This window comes from Electrona antarctica (assembly GCF_951216825.1).
Source record: "Electrona antarctica genome assembly, chromosome: 19".
NCBI classification, from domain to species: domain Eukaryota; kingdom Metazoa; phylum Chordata; class Actinopteri; order Myctophiformes; family Myctophidae; genus Electrona; species Electrona antarctica.
The window spans coordinates 28,369,315-28,394,314 of NC_136800.1; the positions used below are offsets into that span (position 1 = coordinate 28,369,315).

The 25,000-nt window shown below is 43.2% G+C and overlaps 4 protein-coding genes across 4 annotated transcripts; 2 read left to right on the forward strand and 2 right to left on the reverse strand.

Annotated features, from left to right (window-relative positions):
• Nucleotides 1-2,377: 2,377 nt before the first annotated feature.
• ptmab (prothymosin alpha b) lies at nucleotides 2,378-6,707 on the reverse strand. Its single transcript, XM_079530400.1, has 5 exons — nucleotides 6,511-6,707; nucleotides 4,020-4,082; nucleotides 3,694-3,778; nucleotides 3,469-3,557; nucleotides 2,378-3,238 (listed from the first exon to the last, which is right to left on the reverse strand). Exons 1-5 carry the CDS (start codon nucleotides 6,565-6,567, stop codon nucleotides 3,194-3,196), a joined length of 339 nt encoding a protein of 112 aa, XP_079386526.1. The 5' UTR covers nucleotides 6,568-6,707; the 3' UTR covers nucleotides 2,378-3,193.
• A 7,798-nt stretch (nucleotides 6,708-14,505) lies between these two features.
• Nucleotides 14,506-15,474, forward strand: LOC306943091 (cytosolic Fe-S cluster assembly factor nubp1-like; the record flags this gene model as incomplete). The annotated part of the gene is made up of 1 exon (XM_079529294.1): nucleotides 14,506-15,474. One exon carries the CDS (start codon nucleotides 14,506-14,508, stop codon nucleotides 15,472-15,474), a length of 969 nt encoding a protein of 322 aa, XP_079385420.1.
• Nucleotides 15,475-17,415: 1,941 nt separating this feature from the next.
• LOC306943092 (glycine--tRNA ligase-like) lies at nucleotides 17,416-19,503 on the reverse strand (the record flags this gene model as incomplete). The annotated part of the gene is made up of 1 exon (XM_079529295.1): nucleotides 17,416-19,503. One exon carries the CDS (start codon nucleotides 19,501-19,503, stop codon nucleotides 17,416-17,418), a length of 2,088 nt encoding a protein of 695 aa, XP_079385421.1.
• Nucleotides 19,504-20,872: 1,369 nt separating this feature from the next.
• On the forward strand, nucleotides 20,873-21,889 carry LOC306943093 (solute carrier family 35 member E1-like; the record flags this gene model as incomplete). Its single annotated transcript, XM_079529296.1, has 1 exon — nucleotides 20,873-21,889. The coding sequence occupies one exon, from the start codon at nucleotides 20,873-20,875 to the stop codon at nucleotides 21,887-21,889; it is 1,017 nt and encodes a 338-aa protein (XP_079385422.1).
• Nucleotides 21,890-25,000: the final 3,111 nt, after the last annotated feature.

A 25,000-nucleotide genomic window follows, 5' to 3' on the forward strand; every position in this document is an offset into this window, starting at 1 on the left:
TGTGTGTGTGTGTGTGTGTGTGTGTGTTGTGGTCTGCGGGCTCCGGACCCAGGGTCCCCTGAGGATCTGGCATCCATTACAGAAGCAGTTGTACAGAGAGACACGCAGACATGCAGTGACTGTGAGTGGTGGTATAAGTAATCAAAGTACATTTACTCAACTACTGTGCTTAAGCACACTTATGAGGTGCTTTGTATTTTACTTGAGTCCTCCCCCCTCCCCTAATACATAAATACTACTATACTTAATCTCCACTACATCTCAGAGGCAAGTACTTTTTTTTTTTTTAGCTTTTTGTAGTACTTTTTACTCCTCCACAATTCATTGACAACTTGAGTTAATAGTTAGTTTGCAAATTTAGTTCATGATTACAAAACACATTTTATACTTTGGTTATGGTATATTATGGTATGCAAACTTTGCTGATCTACAAGCTCACAGCATGTCGTGATGCGATGGGTTGTAATTTCTTACTTTTTAAACGTTATTTATTTTTAAAACTTTTTGAATGTGTTTAATTCTATAACGAGTACTTTTACTTAGGTACTTAAAGTATATTTTGATGCCAATGCCTTGCTCAAGTCGAATTTTGAATACAGGCCTTTTGCTTGTAACAAGAGTATTTCTACATTGTGGTATAAGTTTACTTAAGTAAAACAACCTGAATACTTTTTCACCCACTGCTGACATGATAGAACAGGAGCACATGAGTTCACTGCCACCCTAAGGCTCGTTCAGGCCCGGTCATGTTTGTTTTGGAACGCACACAACCCGGACAGAGGCCTGCACAGGACAAACTTCAAACAAAAGCTATGAATTATGATTACACACATTCATATGTAGCCTATTGTTGAGGTGTTGATTGGAAGTGAAGTCATCCGAGATAAACATACGTAAATACATGCTATTAGTGTCATTCGCTGTCATAGTCTGCGTTAACCACCACTCAAGCCTTTTTGAGTGGTGCAACCACTCCAAGGAACAGCAATGTCCGTGTCTGTGTGACACCTATGTGACTCGTGTTAACCTATGTTTGTGTGTGACTCATGTGTGACTCATGAGTACCAGTAGGGGCGCTGTCGTGCCAGAAACAGAGAGAGAGAAATAGTGCTGCACTGTTGCCTGCTAATGAGAGCGAGAGAGAGAGGGGGGGGGGTGTAAGGGGGGGAGTTGCACCACTCAGTTCACACGGGTGTGATTTTTTTTTTTAACAATTAGCCGATCTACAAGCTCACACTATGTCGCAACGTGATGCCTTGTGAGCTTGTAGATCTGTTATTTTAACTAAATCTTTTCACATTTTTCTAAAACTTTGAGGCTATAATGATATATCCCCAAAATAGGGAGGCCATGTCTGAAAGTGATTAATAATTGCTGAAGTGGTGAAAATAGGCACTCTTCCAATATAAAACATACACTATATAAACCATTGAATATTGTCGCTGTCTGTGAAAACCTCATATGTCCAAAAGTGTTACCTTCAGGATACTACGCAGCTATTTTAGCTACTTTTGTATGCCATTATACTAGTATAACAAAGTAGGGCATTCATTTGGAGAAAAAAAAAGTTAGAATATGGAGACTGACAGCAACAATATCTTATTATTTTGCACAGAGAAAGGTTTATACTAGCTAATAGCTATTGGTTTTGTCTCGCTTTAAACAAATATAACTACAGTCCATTGTTTAGACTAAACAATGGACTGTAGTTATATTTGTCTCTAAACTTTAGAGACCTCTCTACAGACACAGGAGCCAGTTGATTTGGACAGGAGCCAGTGACCTTTGTTCCTTGGAAGATGCCAGGCTTCTGTGGTCCGGTTGGGAGGTGTTTTATCTCAAACTACAGGTTGATTATTTATTGAAGCCCTAAGAAAAAGAAACACTCGTGTTGCACCCCGTTCACCTCTGGAGGCAAGAATATGAAAAACAAATACATACAGCAGTGGTTCGCAAACTTTCTTATTTGAAGGGCCCTCATAAGTTATGAGTGTGCAAATGAACCTGGAAGGATCTGTCCATTTATACACTCAAGAGTTACAGATCTATAAGGGACCACAGAACCCCTTCAAGGAACCCTGAGGCTGGACCTCACTTTGAGAACCACTTGATATATAATATATGCTGTATTTTTTACATCATTAGTTTTTATAAGCTGTATTATAGCACCACAATATGAAACTTAGTGTCCCTACTCTGGGGCAAACATTCAGAGATATGTAGAGGGACAAAAGGAGGGGCGGGGCCTATTGACCCCAGGGGTACTCTGTTTAATGAAGTATATGAGGTTTAAATGGATATGCCCTACTTTCGGAAAATGACAAAAAAAAAGATATCTACAAACAGTGAGGAACAGGAAAGAGATGCCAAATACAAGTCACAAAATAAAAGTCCGGTTTATTGTCAAACAACAAACGCACATACATCAAAACAGGCCGTCATAAAACAGAAAAAACAAAAACAAAGAAAAGTTGCTGACAAAATAAAAACAAAACGCGAACAAAAGAAAAAAGTACGTCTCCTTCTCTTTGGCCTTGCCCCTCCAGAAACAAACAAAACTAGTTATGATACAACTAAAGTAAATACAGAAAACATTTTTTTACTGGAATGCTCTGAGTTCAACGCGTAGGTTTTTCTTTTCTTTAACGGTTTACCTTTTTTTCTTTTTTTTTCTTTTTACATCGTCTAAGTTATCTGAGATATCGTAACATGGTCAACCAAGTTGTTAAAATCTGTTCGTAAAGAGAAGCACCGACCGATTTTGGTCTCCGGAGAGGATCACCCGTCGCTGAGAAGGCGGGGACCCCATGACCCGACCCGACCCCCCAGCCCCTAACAATATGTACAAAAATATAAAATGTAAATAAAAATACAAACAAATTCATCCTTTTTGTGGTCGTTTTTTGAGGGTTGAATCCTGGTTCTTGCACTGCTGTGGCATCGGTTCCTCCTACAAAATTCATGTTGTCGTGGTTTGAGGGGAGAGTTGTGTTGAGTGAGTGAGCGTGTGTGTGTGTTGAACTCTACTTGCTAATGACCATGTTTCATTATACTTTTTTCTCTTTTTTTTTTTTTTTGACTCAGTCCTCCAGCCCCTCCACCTTTGGACATTTGAAAAAAAAAAAAAAAAAAAGGTCAATGATGAAGAACCAGGAAGTGGGTTCAGCAGGATGGCAGGGAGGAGGAAGACGCATCAATCGTCATCGTCTGTCTTCTGCTTCTTGGTTTCCACGTCGTCCTGCAAGGGAGAAACACACAAAAGACTGGTCAGATCTCCAGAAGACCACCTCCAAACAGACCGCCCGGCATGGGGCTATTTGTGTTATCCTTTTAGCATACATTTACTGTTAACAAATAATAATAAAGTAATAAAGTATTCAATTTACTTTATTATCAATACTGATAATAAAGTATTCAATCAATCAATTAATCAATCAAAACTCCCCATGACCCCCCCCCCCCACTCACCTCATCATCATCGTCGTCGTCATCCTCTGCCGCCCGTTTTGTGCCTCCCACAACGTCGTCATCATCATCTTCGTCATCTTCCTCGTCACCTGCAATGAAAACCGTTTTTGACCCGTTTAGTCAAGGTTCTACAGAAGGTCAAAGACCGGGCCGGCTCCACGTGACGGGACTGCTGTGTTTATGAATGTAAAGGACAACAAAAAAAAACATTGACTTTCTACACACCTTCTCCCTCGTCTTCCTCGTCAACTTCCTCCTCATCATCCTCATCATCCTCGTCTATCTCCGGCTCGCCATTCTCCTCGTTCTCCTGCGGGGGTTGCATTATGACATAAATATTTATAAGTCCATCACAACACAATTTAAAGTGAAAATATAAATTGTGCAATACACAGTAAAATCATATTTAATCAGTGTTAATTAGATGTGTTCATTTATCTGTTTGTAACTCCTACAAATGACCACATTGGACCACTCTCCAAGTTAAAATGTCAACTCAGGATTTGTGTACAGCAGACTACTAGGCTTACATCTTCTAAATTGTAAATCACCTTTCCATTGGTGGCAGCACCTTTGCCGTTCTCCTTTTCTAACAACTTCTTCTCCTTCAGCTCCTGTAGCAGGGAGGAGTGAGAAACATGTTGAACAATATATAAAACAGCAAAAACAAAAATAAGAGTTATTCTCATTCCATGCAGATCAAAAGCACCTGGCCATTAGAGTGGGTTGGTGACTGGTTTATATTGTTTCGGGGGTTGAAATGTTGACAACTAGTCTAAAATTAGAGAACTGTGGAGTGTTCAGCGCCTCCAGCTGGATGCTAAACATTCTTCCCATCTCCTCAAGGCCCTCTCTCTCATTTAGCAGCCAGCAGCACTGGTCGCTGCAGAGATTTGCAGCTTCCCCCTTCCTGCCTGCCTGGCCCTGCCTCCCTCCCGCCCACTTCATCCACTTTAATGTCGTGTAATCTGATACTTTGATGTGTCTCGGGGGGCACTCTGGGTATTGTAGTTCGACAGGTTTCGTCAGCGCCATATGTCACAAGACACGCCCGGGGAGAAACACTGCAATACCCAGGGTGCATAGCTCAATTTAAATACAAGCGCAGCAAGAAAAAAAAATCAGAAAAAAAACAGCAAGCAAGCGCGACGCTGGCCGATTTAACCGAGGGCTTAAAAGGACAATAGGAGACGACACACATGGCCCCCCAAGAACACGACGCGCAGAGACCGGTTCCACAGTCCACACAGTAATAATAACACCAACACGATGGGAAAATAAACCTCCAGCATACTCAGAACCGCCAGGAAATAACACGAATGGGGTTCTATTTATAGGTTTTCGCGCAAAAAAAGGACCCCGTTTTTTTGTTTCCTTGTTTTGTTCGAGCCGCCTGTGCACGGTGCACGTAGGCTCGCCGTCACCACCACCACAGCACGGCACGCACACACAGGCTAAATAAAACGATTTTCTTTATGGATTCATTTACATAATCCCTCATCCTTTAAGCTGTTTATCAACAAAATCCACACCTCTTAATAAGTCTTTCTCAACTTGGCACACAGTGCGTGTTCAAGCGAACAAGTTCGATGCGTAATGGCCCGTCCCCCCTCCTCCTCCTCCTCCATGCTACCCGACCGTGCGCAAAAGCGCGCTTGTGCGTAAAAATGTATATAACAATAATGATGATGTATGTGACTATAAATAGCCCCGAGGGTTTAGGACGAGACAGACTTTCAGTGTCAGGGATATTAATAGACGATATTAATACTAAACGACCTCCAAAATATTAAAAGAAGGAATACAATTCTAATAGCTCCATAGTTTATAGATAGTAGAGAAGAGACTGAAACCCGGCATCAGTGCATCACAGCGCACCTTACCGCGGAGGGAAAGTGATCTTTCTCTCTATGCGTAAACTTTCCCCTCGTGACATGAAATCATGTTCTAAAAAAGATGTAAAACACCCAACGGACGTGGAAGGAAGCAAACCGAAGCCTTAATTGCGTTCGGTGAGAATGTGTCCGGTGGATGAGTAGGGTTGCGCGGGGATACAGCTCGCCGTATCCCCGCGCAACCCTCCTCCCTCCACCGGACGCATTCCTCCGGGGATCTCGATCAATCATCACGGTTGACGTCGTTCCCCCACCATAGTGGGCTATAACAGCCTACTAGCTGATCCGAGTATTGCGTTGGTACTTATTTAACCCGAACCGAACATGGGGAGTACGGAACCCCCACGTCGATCCAAAGTTGACATTGGACACATTGATTTGAAAACGTATACCTGTCCATTCAAACCGAGATCACAGTCACACACACACGGAGCAGACCGACTCGGCCGGCCGGCTGCAAGCCGGTGGAAGTTCACACACCGATTGCTCTCAACACACATCCCCGGTTCTGATCACACTCCCCGGTTCAACACATCCACACACACCCCCGGTGCAACACAACCATAAAGTGAAACGACGGGAACGGTCATTTGCACAAGTGTCTATTGTAAGACTAGCTCATCCATTAAGGGGGTGATTGAATTGAATGAAATATAGGTGCGAAATCCACACGCACAAAAACTACACGTTTGAAGTGTTATTATGGAAATGTAAAAAAACGTTATGGATTGTTGTTGTTTGGATGTTGTTATTATTATTATGGCTCTGGCGCTCACGGAGGAATGGACACGCTCGTATAAACAAAGAACCGCGCGCGCAGAGCAAGCAGCAGACTGTGTGTCGGTGTCCGGGGAACACAATGAAGAGAAGCCCCTCTCTTGTTTCTATTCTCTGCGGTGCCCTGGTGATCCGTTACACTGTATCACACACACCCCCCACCGATCAAACACACAAACAGCTTCATGGATGTAAAAATCCAAAAAGTATCCAGAAAATGTTTAGTCCGAGTTCCAGTGCGTTGCTTCCGAACAAGCGCGAGACGGACGTAAAAAAAGGAAAAGATCTAGGTTACAGTCCCGCAACACGGTTTACTTCTATCAAATAAAATAATAAAAAAATATATATATATGAATAAAATAAATCTTACCTTGGCGGTGAGTTCCGGGACAGAGTCAACTTTTGCTTTTGCTTTTGTGTCTGCCATTTTCTTATTTTTTTCCCCAATCAAATAAAAAGGACGGTTGGTAGAAACGAGACGCTGAATAATAAAGTATAAATCCTCTTTCTTTCTTTTTAATGGATCAGTATTAGGCTATATTGTTGCCAGTGGGCAGCGCTCGAGACGAGCCGCGGCTTTTAATATAGGCTGGTGGGCGGGAACAAAGAGGCGTATGGGGCGCTCCCATTGGTCGAGACGCGCCCACGGGGGCGTGTCCCCCGTGCCGTCGCGCACTGGAACAATGGATAGCGTTTCTAAACCCGGAGGACACACCCCCCTCCGTCCCACACTCTCACAATTTGAGTTTTAATTTAACCGTCAGAGTGATAATATAACCCTGATGGTGTGCGAAATGGAACCAAATGAACCCTTACGGGTCCGTCTGGTTCCATTTTGCACACTCTCATGGTTACAAACGGACAAATTAAGGTTTTTACTAGGTAGTAGAGGACGACTGTCTCGGGGTTAAATTAAGACCACACATTTTACAGTGTATCCTTTTCTCAACAGGAAAAAAAAAACATTCAAATGTGATGTTTGGGTTCTCGGACCGTCGTTGACGGCAGCGAGAAAAGCAGCGACGGAGGGGGGATTTAAATGAACGGTTCCTTTGTGGTCCGGTTTAAACCGAATTGCCTTATAATTTTAGCCTGTTCGTTCGTCTGACGTCTCGTGACGGTGTGATTGATTGATGTTGATCTTTGAGTCACCAAATGGTCGACGACTAACCGACAGACACCGACAGATAGACAGACCAACCGCTGAACCGCCTAAAAAGCAACATGGATTTTTTTTTTTTTAAGTAAGTGTCAAGTCTGGGTGTTTTTTTTTGTTAATGCTCACAGTCGACGGAACGACCGTTTAATTTGGTTGCTAATATTCTGGTAATTAATGTGGTTCGACCGTCGTTATTAATCATGGCCATTAATAATGATGGCAAGTAATAATAATGAATGAATGCAACTGCGGAAGAAATGAAACACCGCCGTCATCTTGTTCCATCTCCCCTTCAGTTCCTATGAAGTGCTGATAAGCCCCGCCCCCTCTGGCGTGCGCGTGCGACCGTGTTTGAAACCATAGATAACTCCCTCCCTCCTCCCAAGCGCGCCCCCGCCCTTTTACGTGCGCGTTTGTCACACGCACGCGGTTTGGCTTCCCCCCCGCCCCCTTTTCCCTGGGTTGTTGTAATTTATATAATACACTATCAATTCGCTGTGCGCCAAGGTCGATCCAAATGCGCGCCCACGCGCACGCGGATACACGCACGCAACCCGGTTTGCTTCGAACAGAACCAAAGCAGACTCGAATGCGCGCGCGCACGCACGCACCACACACACACACACACACACACACACACACATACGGCACACACAGCAGCAGCAGCTAAAGCAGCACTCGACTCGACAAGATCTTGTTTTACGCGCGGTCGTGTAGCCTACTACACAATAAAAATCCTCGGCGTTCGTTCCTTTTTAACTGTGTGAGAGTCGAGAGACGGTCAGTGCAACACACACAACATGGAACCAAACGAACCCGTAAGCAAAGGATCGCACAGTGCGTTGTGTGGATGCTGGTGTTTGACTGTGTGTCAACACACAACAGGCAGAATTATTTTTAGTGCAGTTACAGTGCGGTGCGCGTGGCCTAATTTCCTCACGTCAACCCTCCCATTGTTACAGAAAGCCTCACAAAATAAAAGCAGTCAGTAGTGCTAGTGTGCGTGAGACAACGCATGCGATACATATGAGTGCGTAAAATGCGTAAAAGAAAAGAAAAGGTGCTCGTGAAATTCACACGAATTCTTAATGTGTAAAACCACAAAAGGGAAAAAAAGAAGAAAATATATAAACCCACACATTATTCTTATTTTTCCTTACCGATGATCATAGACACACATGGCTTTTAACAACAACACAAAAACGCTTGAATTATGAGTAGGTTGGTTAGGAACAAAGCGCGTGCAGGATGGATAGACGGGTGGATGGATGGATGGGGGATGGGGAGCGATATATACTTCGCCGTGCGACCGTCGAAAATAGCAGAGCTACAAGCCCACAGCGCATCGCAGAGGCCCCACGCTGTGGGCTTGTAGGTTTGCTATTTTCGGTGGGCGCGACACCGTCGTGCGTACGGAGCATAGATCCGGCTTTAACCCACATTCAACATTCTACAGGGATGACGCACGCGGCCGCCGATTGGCTGAAAGAAATGGAGTAAACACGACTTTGACGGATTCGCGGCGGTGATTGGCTGCGGCGGGTGCTCGTCAATTCAAAGAGGGTTAGCTGCCCGGTCTTCCACAAAGCGCGGGGAACGGATCCTGGATTTGGATTGTAGATCCATGCGTTGCAGCATTTGAAATGCAGTTCTTTCAAGTTCACACACTTGCCACAGGGGTGGACAAAGTAGCCGATTGATTGATTGAATGATTCATTGATTGATTCATTGATTGATTCATTGATTGATTGATTAACTAACAGTATGCAGAATAGGTACATTTCAAGCACAATTAACTTACAAAAACTGTTAACTGTGGACGACACCATAAAGCATTACACTTGTTTACAATAGGGTCCAACATTTACAAATATACTGTACACTTCTATATAACAAAAAATAGGAAATTATCATAAAAGGAGGTAAAAAGGGAAAAGGGGGTGGGTTTTTTACGGGGGCCATGTTTAAAAAGTACAAATTACTAAATATATTTACTTTTTGAGTGGTGTAAACCACTCCTACAACTGGCTTTTTTGTGCAGAAAAAATGAGCATGGTTGCTATGTTCACCCTGTTGTAATGACGTAATGAAATCACACCCGGGTGAACAGGGTGAACATAGCAACCATGCTCATTTTTTCTGCACAAACAAAGCCAGGTAATGAAATCACACCCGGGTGTGATTTCATTACGTCAGACATGATTTCATTACGTCAGACAGACCTTACACCACTCAGTTCACACGGGTGTGATTTTTATTTATATTAATGCATTGCTGTATTAACATCAACAGCAAGTTAAAAAAATAAGTTAAATATAGTGAGAACAAACACGTTGCGAGCTTGTAGATCTTCTATTTTGACTATATTTGAAAAGGGACTTAAGTGGTTAATTCATATTACGTATTTTAGTTAAGTTTGGGTCTTAATTAATGGCGGCGGATTTTAAGAGTCCCTTTGTAGTGGAGTTAAAAGTACAATATTTCTATGAAATTAAGCGAAGAAACCTAAAAAAATGTAGGCCTACTTAAGCGCAGTAGGTCCTATTTAAATGCATCAAATGGCTTTTTCTTTCCATTCCATTCCCAGGCTTGCCTTCATGGTTGGAATAAGCCAGCTACCTTGCCTCTGGTGGCCATTTGTTTATTGTGCTTACCGGTAATTGCTTTTTTAAGAAACCAAATGCTTCAATGTTGCATTGTGCAGCGTTATAAAATATTTAGGTGCAATTCACGAGAGAGTCCAACTTTCGGTAAGTGGATAGGCCAGCTCCTCAAAGACTGGTTGACCCAGGACAGACACTTTGTTAAATTGTAACAATTACATGTCTTCTACAAGAGCTGAGAGCATCTGGTCCTGTCCAAATAGCGGTGTGAAACTGAAGAGGATTTATAACCCCTCGCAAGGACATAATTCATACCAATATAGAAAAAGGCAGGTGCACACAGGTTGGTGACATGGTGCGTTAAAAAGCCAAGGGTATCTTTGGAAAAACAAAGAAGAGGACACTTTCGGAAACGTGCCAAAAATGTTGCAATTTTATTGAATCAACGTTTCGGTCGTTAGACTTTCATCAGGACAGACAATGTTGTTTTTATTGTCTGTTCAATGCTTTTTTTCTACTTTGAAGCTTTCGCGTAACACTGTAGTAGGACGAACTAGGACATTCATTGACAAAAAAGCAGTGAAAGATAGACAGACAGACAGAATATCAAATAAATATAATAAATATGGACATAGGAAAATAACAATATGCCTATAATTTGATCTCATTAGGGACTATGTACTCTTGATTGCTACCTTGTATTGTACATTGTATGTATCATGTAATCTATACTGCATATACACTCCCGGAAGGCTATACATAATCATGCAATTACTTAAAAATGACCAACTGAGGGTTGTATGTTATGTATGTGTTGTCTAACAGTACTGAATGTTTAACGTATAGCCCTGCACTGTCTCTGCAGTGTCCTGTTGTGTCACTTGAGCCCTGTATGTTCATGTACTGTATAATGTCACTATAGTCTTGCATCAGCTGTTGAGCATTTATTCTTGCAAAACACTGTACATGTGGAAGCTGTGGAACTTTTAACGAATAAAACATTGCTCGACAATGCTCGTCAATTAAGACATTTTGTGGGAATGGCTTAGGGCTGACGACAGATTACAGCAACTTGCAATGGGCCAAGATTAGCTACACCACTAAGATATACAATCATGTATACTGTCAAAATACTTCCTTAATGTCAACGTCCAAACCACAACATCAGAGGGAGTTTCATAAACCTTGTTCAACCCAGATTAGGCACAAACAAGGGGGTAAATTAATTTTGATCCTATGCCACTAAAATGTGGAACGCCTTACCAACAGCCGCTAAGAAATGTAAATCCCTACACTCCTTCAAAACCGCTCTCAAAGAGCACTTACAGGCGGCTGCAATTCAAAACTGTCCCCGGTAAAAAGGTAAAGTCTACCCCACGTCCCCCCTTGTTTTTAGTTCAAAAAATGCCATTGACAATGAAGGGAAAATGTACGTCATATTCTCCCTTATTACATCATATCGTCTCTTTATTGTTAATGGCATTTAATGTTTGTCACCATTACATCACCTAATCAATGAGTTAAACTTTAATATATTAATTTAGCGCCCCTCACTTCACATGTGTGTGATCTTTCTATAGTACTGTACACAGTGAACATGTTTCACCCGGTTTTTCTAGGAGGACCCTTATGTAAACAAGCCTTAATGCTTTTTCTGGTTTTATTTGGTATTGACCTGTACTTTTGTTGAACTGTACCCATTCTACAAACTGTAAATACAAATTTCAATCAACACGCTTTGCAGGTTTCTGAGTCTCTATCTCTGGGACCCAGCCATTCTACACTGTATGGTCCTCAGTGTTCATTTTAATCTGAGACTGGTCCCGTAATCAACATTGAGAACCAGAGGCTGTTATCCTTTGGTGACTGATACAGAGAGGAAAATATATCCAAAAATATTTATATTAATTATTTAATTAGTGAAAGCATATCTGTCGGACAGAAAGATTTTATCTCCATATTTCAACTGTTAATGTTTTTAATGCCCGGCCTAGCCTGCTGAATCAGGGTATCGTACAAAAGTGTCATACAGCAGTAGCAAAAATAACTGATCTACAAGCACACAACAAGTCACAGGTGTGTCTGTGCAGTTATAAATTGAGCAGTTGAGATGAATAACCAAGTCCATAATTTGTTTCTGACCCCTCCCTGAAAAGGCCTATCTGCCCTGACCCCTTAGTTATTATCCATGATTTATAGGGATAATTAATTAGTATGGAATTAGACTGTTATTCATCTAAACTGCTCAAATATTGAGCCAATGGAAAGTATTAACAAGAGCTTATGAGTAAAATAGCTATATTGGGTCCATTGGAATACAGGTAATGTTTTTCTCCATTTCCTAAAAAGTAACAGTTCTGGACCGACAAGGTTACCACTTACCATGCACCCAACAGCTTCGATGATGTAGCTTGCTGCTTACCAGAACTCTAAAATTAAAATATGATCATGAACAGAACTGCTTTCTGTCTCAACCTTTGTGAGGCCCAGTTACAATACACACTGTAGCATTCAAAGTTTGTGGAAGAGTTGTCTGGCAAGCTCACACAACGGAAGTGTTGCTCTAAGTACAGTAATTGGTTAACAAGGCCCTCAATGTCACCCAGTGTTAAGTTCTACAAGGTCACAGGGGACAGACCCTTGCAACTGAAACAGAGAGTTTATCTGTTGTCCTACAGGAGGTACCAGTGTGTGTATATGTCCGACTCATCATGCGGTGTGTGTGTGTGTGTGTGTGTGTGTGTGTGTGTGTGTGTGTGTGTGTGTGTGTGTGAGTGTGTGTGTGTGTGCGTTGGTATGGCACCAACATTTGTGTGGCTGTCCGCAGCTAATCTAGCAAACCACAGCACTGATCAGTGACAAATGTATTGTGCACACTGCCAGCAAGCCACGGACATTAATGAAATAAGTCAATGATGTTAATGAAATAAGTCAAATAAGTCCATATTTAGACTGACATCACTTAAACACTGCATCCAAATGGACTTGGTTCGCTCTTCTAAAAACATAACATGAACATAAAATCTCTTTGCCAAAAATAGCCCTTCAAGGTCACAATGCGGCAAGATGGTAGATCTGCTATTTCTGACAAATGTTCCCCTCAGAGTGTTCAAGTCCATCAGGTTTAAGAAATATTTTGAACTACTGGGAATTATGTGGGAATAAAGCTTGAAATTAAACTGTTAAAGGCTCAATATACACAAGTCCAACTTTAAGATGATTGGTGTTAAATATTACCAGCTCAGTGACATGTAGAGTGTCCATCCAGAGACTAGATAGTCAGGGTCATACAAAAGACTATATGGGACTCAATGCCTCACTGCTTGACACTTTGATTGGACATAGTGTCATGTCCAGGGGGTGTACTTGTACATCATAACTGTGGGATGTACTTATGGTCTTGTACATCAAGCGGCCTCACGCCACAGAAACAGCCAAACAGGCTCCTGACCTATAATTCACATGGCTCGGGAGTCGGGAACGCCCAAGGCTATTATGTTAAATGTTCATTTTAAAATGACTGTTATGCCTTCTTATACTTCTATTGTGGCGTGGTAGGGTGGGTACCTTGAGGATTGTTCAAAATATGCCAGTGGTCCAGAGCTAAAAAATAAATCACAACCGTGTGAAGTGAGGGGCAGTCTTATCATTGTACATCATAACCACTTAAAGGGATAGTTCACCTCAAAATATCATCTCATTCAGGCCAATCACATTTCACGATCACTTTTGTCTTCAATGTTTGTGTTTGTGTAATGTTTGTGTTTACACAAACAGTCAAAAATGGCAATTCATTTTCAATGGCATATACAAACACTAAAAAACTGGCCATTCATTATCAATGGCATTCAATGTCTCAAAGCTGGACATAGGAGGGGCTAGCGCAATAATCACACTTGTGTGAAGTGAGGGGCGTACAGATGTTTGGGTAAATGTTCTCATGTCTGTGAAAAATTTAAAATCACACTTGTGTGAAGTGAGGGGCGCTCTTATCATCGTACATCCTCATACATCATCTCATTACGGCCAATCAGAATTGGCACAGTACTACCATCTATACAACATATCAATGTTTGTGTTACACAATGTTTGTGTTTACACAAACACTCAAAATTGTCCATTCATTGTCAATGGCATTTAATGTTTGTGTTAGGACAAAATTTGGGTTACACACACAAAAAGCTGGTGCGCCCCACAAAAATAAAGAAATAAATTATTACAAGATACAGATATTTTAGGCCGTCATAATTTACCCTAAACAAATATTAAAGGCCATAGACTTGGCTGGCCTATGATGAAATTTCCAAAAGCCATGCATTGGAGGGGCTAGGGCCCCTCAAAAAGGTTGAGAACCACCACTGCAGAACATGCAGACATCCCACATCTTATAGTGTATAGACTAAGATACCACGGATAGAAATTGCATCAAAGGGGGGGCCTGTGACCGAATGCATATCAAACCCACGTTGTTGGGTCTATGTTGACATCATAGTTGCTGATGTCACCGGACCAAACCATCAGATGCCACCAATCCTACATAAGGGGAAACATGCTGGGCGGCGACCTCCCAAACTTTCGAGTACATGGATGAAATGCTGTGAACATGGAAGAGTTTCCGAGCGATGCACCGGATCACTGTCCCGGCACCCAGAGCGAGCAGGCAGGGAAGGGCTCATCGTGTCAGGGCTGTCCCAACCAGATGATGTGCGCCACCGCGGCCGGCAGGGAGACCGACCCTGCCATAGCGGAGATAGCGGAGAAAATGCAAACGGTAAAGCACAAGATCCTGGTGCTGTCGGGGAAAGGTGGCGTAGGCAAGAGCACCTTCAGCGCGCAGCTGGCTCACGCGCTGTCCAGCGATGGCACCAAGGAGGTGGCGCTGTTGGACGTGGACATATGCGGTCCGTCCATCCCTAGGATCATGGGCCTGGAGGGAGAGCGGGTCCACCAGAGTGGCTCCGGGTGGTCTCCCGTTTACGTGGAGGACAACCTGGCGGTCATGTCGGTCGGGTTCCTGCTCAGCGGTCCCGACGACGCCGTCATCTGGAGAGGGCCCAAAAAGAACGGACTGATCAAGCAGTTCCTCCGGGACGTCGACTGGGGCGAGCTGGACTACCTCATCATCGACACGCCCCCCGGCACCTCCGACGAGCACCTGTCGATCGTCCAGTACCTCGGCTCCGCTGCCGTCGACGGGGCCGTGATTGTCACCACGCCGCAGGAGGTGTCCTTGCAGGACGTTCGCAAGGAGATCCGCTTCTGCAAGAAGGTCGGGCTGCCAATCGTCGGAGTGGTGGAGAACATGAGCGGTTTCGTCTGCCCCAAGTGCAAGAACGTGTCGCAGGTCTTCCCTCCCGACAGCGGGGGTGCCGAGCAGATGTGCAAGGACCTGAACCTGCCACTGCTGGGAAAAGTGCCGCTGGACCCCCGGATAGGACGCAGCTGTGACGAGGGGAAGTCGCTGTTTAGCGAAGCACCCGACTCGCCTGCCGCCTTGGAGTACCACAGCATCGTACAGAGGATCCAGAGCTATTGCTCCAACCTCGTGACGAAGGAGCGCAACAGTAATTGAAGAGTGGGAACCGATCGCAAGAGATGACACGTCACCAGCGTACACTAGTGGTTTTCAAACTTTGTGCCCAAGTGCCCAAGGTGCACCACCAATGGGCAAATCAAAATCTCAAGGCACACCTGTATTCATAGCGAAAAGCTCACAATGCGTTGCGAGTTTGTAGATCATCTGTGTTTGTTTTGAGGGGCGCTAGCCTCTCCAATATTCAGCTATAGTGTAGATTCACACACAACACAAACATTAAATGCCATTGACAATGAATGGAGAATTTACGTCATGTGAACGAGCAAATCGACTATTTTGTCATAACACAAAGATTACATTCCCATTGACAATAGCACCATACATCATGAAGATGTATGATGATAAGAGCGCCCTACACTTCACACGGGTGTGATCTTTTAAATTTGTGGTAAAATATAAAAATTCCACAATTCAATTCAATTGAATTCAACTAAAACATAAACCTACCCAAAATAGGGATGGCCGGTTATAAGTGGTTTATATATTTCTTCATGCTATTGAATTTGCCTTTGTATTGGGAAAGTACTGATATAGTAAATAAAATAAAAAAACTATTCTTAGCCTGTGTGATTATTATTATATACATTACACCAGTGTGCCTCAGCACACCGCCGCATCACAAACAAATAGCACGTACAAAATGGACAAAATAATTACAGGACAAAATGATGAGAATACAGCACTTTAATTATTACACAGATATATGGAGGATTTATAAATATTTTAAAAAAATCTGAAAATACATGAACAGAAAACATGAATTTACACATTGACGGTAGTTATGTCAAACAAGTCTATGAAGCTATCTATGAAATCTATTAACATTTTTAATCTGCAATTTTATACAATATGTGGTTCGGGTCCCTGCTACATCTTTCTCTCAAAAATGTTGAGTAACCTTGATTTAGTGCAGAATCCATTTATAAAACAAACTGCATAATTATATCTTCTGAAAAGAACTATGCTTATTTCACCTTGCACAGTTACTTAAACCAGGATTCTTGACTTCAATGTGTTCAGGCCGAAGGCCCTCTAGGTGTGAGAGAAGTACCACATACTGTAAAAAGTTGTGTTGCATAAACTTTTTCATAGATACAGTATTGGCTTGTTTGACGGCACTATATCATCCGTGTTGTAAATTAATGTGTTTGTGTTCACATGATCTTTTCTATTTGTCTTCATGTGTATTTCTTTAACCACATTTCTTCACACTTCTCTGATTGTCTGTTTTTTTCGTTTCCTGTGTTTGTTTGTTTTTTGTCTGTTTGTTTGTTTGTTTTTTCCAATTCTCTCTTAGTTATAACAGAACAATTTAATAAGGATAGGCATTAAAAAGCTACCAGCTTCCGCCTATACCTTTTCGATCATGTCAAATTAGTTTAATACATGATTCTTCTTGTAATGTTCCAACGGAATAAGATCGAAATAAACCATTCATACCATACATTTAACCACCCAACCCCTGAATACTCACTATTTTAAACTAGACTAAACTAGGCAGAAAATAGGAGATCTACAATATCACCGCAATCTTCTATGTACACCCCAAAACAACAATGATAGGGTTCAAATGATGAGTTTAAAAAAAGAAGAAACTAATAGAGGTTTGTTCAGTAACAGCGGTCTCCATCTCTCTAGCTCTGTAATAAACACAAAATAAATGTTTAGGTGGTTTGCAGAATTTCTGCTAATCAGGAGAAAGTACCCATATCAGCTTAATTTGTTGTGTTCCGGTTGGTGTTCCAGTTCCAATTTTGTCTTATCATTAATTTATTTGTTTAGACACTTGTGTAACACTTTAATCGGTATCCTGAGTTCTCTATCCTGATTGGATAAATTTGGGATGCATTCTCAGGTTTGGGATCCCAACCTGAGAATGCATTTCTGTTCACTAAAGAACTACCTACCTCTAAAGGGTTAGTTCAGATTCTTGGACTGTTTTGGACTGTATTCTTCAGTGGTGTCTTTCTTGCTGGTCTCCTCTCCTTCAACAAGAGGGTACTTCTCACAGACTTCCCGCCAAGTCAAGGTGCCGTTGGCCAGATCTTGGATCACCCCTGGCAACTCACTGACCTCGGCTCTGATCTGCGTCATCGAGTCACGGTCTCTCAGAGTGGCCGTGTGGGGCGTCTTGTTCACGGTGTCAAAGTCAATGGTGATTCCAAAAGCCACTCCGATCTCATCTGTCCTACTGTAGCGCCTCCCAATGGATCCGGAGGCGGTGTCCACTTTGTGAGAGACGCCGCTTTTGGTCAACGCCTCGGATAAATCCCTCACAAAAGGCACAAATTCCTGCCTTTGAAGCAAAGGAAGGACTGAGCATTTATATGGTGCCACAGTGGCAGGGAAGCTGAAATACGATCTTTGTTCATCACCTTCTCTGACATGGAATGTGTGCTCGAAGATGCTATACATGATTCTGCCAATGCCGAAGGAGGGCTCAATTACACTGGGAACGATTTCCTCCACGTGCAGTGTCTTCTGGGAGCGCTTTACACTGACCATGTCCTTTGTGAGTTTGAAAGACTTTCCTTCCGTCTCAATTGTAAACTCTCCAGTCTCACTGAGCAGCTGCTCCTGCTCCGTGATGAAGCACTCATCACGCACCTTAGCAAGGTACTCCATCACTAGCCTAGCATCCTTTTTGTAGGCCTTGCCAATGGTCTCTTTGCTGAGCTCAAACTGTACAACATTTACAACTTTGGGCTGCTTCAGATGTCTCTCAGCAACCAGAGGCACCTTTGTAGCCTTTGCGTGGCATTGCAGATCATAGCATGAGCGGTCGGCGCACCCTACAATCTCTATCCAGCCGTAAGAGGTTTTGGTCTCTGCATCCCAGCAGTCACAGGCATAGTGGGCCATCTCGTTGTCCATGTGCTGGCGGAAGCGTAACTTATGTTTGTCCACACCGACTTTAATAAGGTACAGGTAAATTCTTCCAATGAAGTATCCCAGGACAGAGTTATTGATTACTCCCTTGTCCACAGCATCACCTAGCGTCATGATGCAGGCTGTCTGGCCACTGGTCTGGGCCTTAGAGGAGTACAGCGTTATGTGCAGGTCTTTCACATTGTGGAATTTAGGGTGGACCTTCTCAGTGGGGTCCATAAAGTGCTCGATCTCAGCCATGGTGAACTCACGGACACGAATGAGTCCTGAGCGGGGAGATATTTCATTTCTGAAGGATTTGCCTATCTGAGCAGCAGCAAATGGAAGTCTTCCCTGGTTAAACTCCAACAAGCGTTTGAAGTTGAGGAAGATTCCCTGAGCGGTTTCAGGCCTCAGATAGCCTGGCATATTCCCTCCTGGACCAATGGATGTCTGAAACATCAGGTTGAAGGAAGTAGGGGCAGTGAGGTCATTTCCTTTGGTGGGCGACTTGACGTGGTATTTTACGAAGAGGTCGGTCAACTCTTGCTGGGTAAAGTTGTCCATCCGGGTGATGATGTCCGCCATTTCAGCCTTATTCTCTGCAGAACACTTCACATCAGACATCAGCTTCTGGAGGTGGGCTTTAAGAAGATGGTCAGCTCTGAACCATTCACCATTCTCAACATCTTTCACCATATAGTCTGCAAACCTGTCCACATGCCCTGACGTCTTGAGAACAGGTGCTGGGGTCAGCATGGTGCAGTCGATCTCCAGCATCTGCTCCTCCTGGATGAAATGTTGCCTCCAGACATGCAGGAGGTTGTTCTTCAGCGCACATCCCACAGGCCCATAGTCATACAGACCACTCACACCACCATAGATGGCAAAGGCCTGATCATAGAAGAATCGCCTCTTCAAAGTATTCTCCATCTTGGTTCTATCGAAAATGTCATCTTTGGGCTGTATGGCCAGTTCCTTGGCCTCAAGTGTTCTCTTCCTTGCTTTTAGTTCAGCAACAGCTTTAGTGACGTCTGTGTCGGGGGCCCCTTCCCCTTTCATCTTGCGCACCACATCCCCCTGTTCTTTGACTATGAGCCTGAGCGGGGTCAGAACCTCTTCAATATTAACATGCATGTTTTGTGCTTCAGAGATCTGTTTCCCCACAAGCAGACAAAGTACTGCTACTGCTCGTACTTTTGTGAGTATATGTAAATCTCTTATAACTACTATTTATATAGGGTTTGACTGGATGCTTGCCACGATATCTATGCCAGTCAACTGGATGCGTGTCACAATGATGATGCCAGTCATTTATTCTCTGTTGTCTCCATATATGGAGCTCTAGGTCAGCCCGGGCAAAATATGGATTGTAATATTAGACTTGAATAAGTTTAGGGTTAGGGTTGGCTGATTATTTGAGCCACTGGGCGCAAGTAGGCCACATCCGATGAGGTGTATCCTATCCTCCTGCAAGATCCATTCCCGTTTTAACTTTGTATTTAGGTGTTTAAAGTTGCATCAGACACCAAGATAGTGTGACTGTCCACTGCAGTTACAATAGGAGCAATACGGATTCATGCCATCTTCTTGGTTGCCCTTAGCCTGACCTGCAAGATTGCATGATACCGCCGCACCATGCATGGTGGTTGCTTGTCTCCGGTTAGGCACATGGTCGGTTCTGCGTGATTGGCCCTTCGTTGAACTATCCCTTTTCCGCACATCATATCCAAAAGGTAAAGGCAGTCAGAGACACTTACATATGCTTGCTAAATAGTCAGCCTGTTCCACGTTTTTCCATTCAACCTCCGATCGCAGGTGTCAGTATTGCTCCTGATTTGGCTGCAATGGGGAAACCGAACCTCCGCCAGGGCTCGACGCAGCAGAACCATCTCGGAGATATCGTAGATATCGTATAAAACGGAGACACACTGACAAACTGGGTACTGGAGGGGGAATTACCGGGGGGTACTGCTTGAGAATCACATCTGTTGCCCGCGAATGATGGGCACTCTACTAGTTTTTTTATGGGCGCTAGCTCCTCCAATGCATGGCTTTTGAAGATTACATCATGTGGCAGCCAAGTCTATGGACTTATTAATGTTTGTTTAGAGCACTAAATGACTACATAAGACATGATGTGGCCGATATAAATACAGTGGGCGTCCCTCACTTCACACAAGTGTGATTCTTTAAAGAGAAACAAAGAGGAAGACATCCTGAAACAGTTTCACAGGATTATTGATGTGCGAAACCATGTGACGAAACGTCACATGTGACGTGACTCATCGTATATGTATATGTACTGTACGTATATGTGACGTGACTCATCGTATCTCTTCTTTGATGTCATAATAAAGGGGTAATATAACATAATACTTTCCCCCGTTAACACATACATCTAAACAACTGATGGCGGAACCAAGAAAGGCACAGGCCTGCATGCGGTTATGGGGTTCCGTGTCTTGCTAAAGGACACGCAGCCATTAAGGATCGAACCGGGAAGATGACCGGGGTGGAATTTCATTCAGTCAGAGAATGGCTCCGCATATTTTTCCTGTGTATGGGTTGGTATGCCTTGAGCTCTGGGGGAAACATCCTCAACAAAATGATCCTGAACGGGTTCCCGCACCCTGTCAGCATGTCCATGTTACACTTGTTCTTCACCATCGCATTTCTTCCGCCACTGCTGTGGGCATGTGGAATCCCGAAGGCGGACCTGCCCCGCAAATACTACTACCGGAACATCCTCCCACTGGCTTTCAGGGAATATTTCATAGCGTTATTGTCCCACTTCACCATATGGAAGGTGACGGTTTCATATGCACACACCGTCAGAGCCACAATGCCGATATGGGTCGTGCTGATATCGAGAATCCTCATGAAGGAGAAGCAGGTGACTACCGTGTACATGTCCCTCATCCCCATCATTGGAGGAGTGCTGCTGGCCTCCGTGTCTGAGCTGTCTTTCGATCTGACTGGACTGATCTGTGCCCTGGCCAGCACGCTCTGCATCTCCCTTCAGAACGTCTTCTCTAAAAAGGTGCTGAGAGACACGGGGATCCATCCCCTGAGGCTGATCAACATTATACTATGCAACTCCGCCCTCTTCATGGTTCCGACCTGGCTCCTGGTGGACCTGCCGAGCTTCCTGGACCAAGGAGAAGTGTCAGACATCTCGGGCTGGGGCGGCACCTTCCTCCTGCTGCTGACCTGCTGCCTCTGTAAGTTTGCGGAGAGCGTCGTCGCCATCATCATGCTGGAACGGGTCAGTCCTCTGAGCTACGCCGTCGCCTGCGCCACAAAGGGGCTCATGGTCATCAGCGTCTCTCTGCTGTTTCTGAGGAACCCCGTCACGTACGTCAACCTCCTGGGTGTGATGACTGCCATCGCGGGGGTATTTCTCTACATCAAGGCCATGTATGATGCCAGTAAGAAGAAGCTGCTCCACTCGACCAAACAGGATCAGATGTCCTCGGATCACTCTGCCCAGGATGAAATCCATAAGGCCATTGGTCCATGACGTTCATGGTCCTTGAACGTCATGGTCAAGTCATGGTCCAGCCCAGCCCAGCCATAGCAAAAACACCTTACCGACCACTTCCAGTATGGCCGGCAGGCCTACATGACTACAAAGGCATTTGCTGTTTGAGGAAGAGTTCTTGTACACGAAACGTATTTTACGAAAAGCATTGCTCAGTAGTCTGTAAGATTTGAAGCCAATTGTTTGTTAAACAAAAGTTGTAATAAAACTAAAGAATAGCCGTTTGAAAGCACTTAAGCACTAAAGCACTTCTTCTACATTGTACAGTGGTCTCCCTCCTCAATTCATTGTTTTTGCATTGAATTCTTGCCTCCTTGGGAACCCTAGGACTCTCCATGTTTATTGTATGGAACTACGGAGGCAACCACCAATGCGTGGGGGTTTCTCTGATGGACTTTACTGTATGTATACTGCATAGCCACACTGCTCCTCCAGAAGGGGGAGGGTCCGTAAGGCATGCCATCTCTCCCCTTCCTCACCGTGCCTGAAGAGAATGAAAGCAAAGTGCTTGTTAGAGTGCGGAGCAATGAGATGTGACAATCATGAAAGGGAGCCAACGTGTTCTGTGTGTGCCCCTCGCACATGCAGCTGTAGAACACGGATAGATGTCGAATAGGTGTTCACTATTAAAGATATAGGTGTGCTTTTTGTCCTTCCAATTTAATGAATTCAAATGTCCTTCTATGATGTGTTTCTTTTGCTTAATGTTTTATGTAAAGCACATTGAATTGCCTTGTTGTTGAAATGTGTTATACAAATATACTTGGCTGGCCTCAATCATGCTCTGTCCTCCTTTTTAACGTTTAGTTTAGATTATTTGAATTGCAAATAACTCACAAATCCAGGCGTTATCATCATTGTGGTCCCCTCACAAACAAAAGGGTGACAATTCCATGTGTGTCAGTCATACAACATTGCTTTCCAACAGCTCCATCACTGTTCATATATATATATAAATGGGGATATAATACAGTGTCAGTAAGGTACCGGGCTCTTTGAGGTGAAACAATCATTGCAACAGCTGGTGTAAGGTACTGCAAAATGGGTCTCACTGACCACATGAAAGCATCTAAATAACAGTGAGAATCTGCTCAAAATGTACTGTACATAGACGAGTGAAACAGACAAGTGATGTGCATGCTACTTCATTACATCCAGTGTTATTACTTATTATCCAATACTTTTTTAATTTCAGTATGATCTTGTTGTAGGCTATTAGCACAGTCGGGACCATCTCAGTAACTGACAAATATAGTTAATTCCTCTTGATCTTAATTTTGTTTGGGTTTTTCTACTCTCAGAGGGAGAAGTAAGAAATTGGCTGTTTCATGGTCATTGTCATGGGAAGTTGCATCATGATTACAAAGGAATCCAGGAGAAACTCTTTTGAATCTATGAATCTATAACCTGTATAGGCCAAAATGTCAAGTAGCTGTTATAGTGCCACACACACACACACACACACACACACACACACACACACACACACACACACACACACACACACACACACACACACACACACACACACACACACACACACACACACACACACACACACACACACACACACACACACACAGGCACTAAAGGAAGGGTCATATAGGTTTACTCTGATCTTTAGGTTTCATCCTCTGGGGTGCATGAATGCATGCATGGTGTGTCAGTATGTACTGTGTTTACCGGTATGTTAGTATGTTAACTAACAGTCAGGTTAGTTGACTGTATGTGATGTGTGTTGTCTCTGTACCATGCGTGTCAGTAGGCTATGTGTTACAACCACAGGAGCTACAACCACATCCTTGTTCAGGAGGTATAGTTGGCCACTGATCAAAACACATTTTTATGTTACCCTCAGACCAAATAACTTTGGTTCTAGAACTGCTTCCGTTCTTTATGTTTTGGTTTATATGTCATATCTCTGCTGTCTCCAGCTAACTCCAGCTAACCAGCTTACTCCAAAGTGTTCATTTTTCAGGAAATTATTTTTGAGGGCGCTAGCCCCTCCTATGTCCAGCTTTGTGTGTGTGTGTGTGTGTGTGTGTGTGTGTGTGTGTGTGTGTGTGTGTGTGTGTATGTGTGTGTGTATGTGTGTGTGTGTGTGTGTGTGTGTGTAAACACAAACATTGTCCTAACACAAACATTGAATGCCATTGACAATAAATGGCCAGTTTGAGTGTTCACAAACTTCCTGACCCTCAAGGTTCCATTTGCTAACACAAAGCTAGGTAAAGCAACATTCTCTGTTACTGTAGGTTAGTGCTCCTTTTGATTGGAATGAGATCCAGAAGTCCTTAAAAATCACATCACTGCCTTCCCTGGGACAATTCAGGGAAATTATTTCCAGCACTTTTGCTTAACATTGTAATTGTTTTCATTAATTATCTGTCTATCTCTTATAGTTCTTTAGTTTTGGTATCATATGTTTTCTGATTCGTATATTTAAGATTGCTGTTGATTTGTGTTCTGTATTCGGCTACATTGAAAATGAGGGCCTGCCCCTCAATTGTATCCGAATTGAAATAAAGATTATGATTATGATGATGATGATGATGATGATGATGATGATGATGATGACAAACATTGTGTAAACACAAACATTGAGATGATGTATGATGATGTACGATGATAAGAGCGCACCTCACTTCACACAGGCGTGATTTTTGAGGGGCTACACAAAGATGAAATTCCCATTGGCAATGAATGGAGAATTTTACATCATAGTGTGTGAGCAATAGCATCTATTTTTGTCCTCAGTGTCTGGCAAATGGACATTAATGGTAAATGGTGCATTTATATAGCGCCTTTATCCAAGGCCCTTTATAGATTGTGCATTACATTCATCCATTCACACACACATGCATAAAAAACACCCCCCCACTTCACACAGGTGTGATTTTTACATTTATGTCTAATAAAATATGTCTAATAAACTATTCAATCAATCAATCAATGATCATGATGATGTACGAAAGAGCACCCCTCACTTCAGAAAGAAAGAAAGAAAGAAAGAAAGAAAGAAAGAAAGAAAGGACTTTAAATTAAGTGAGTTGTTGAATCATTATGAACTCATGTGTCAACCTGTCAGAG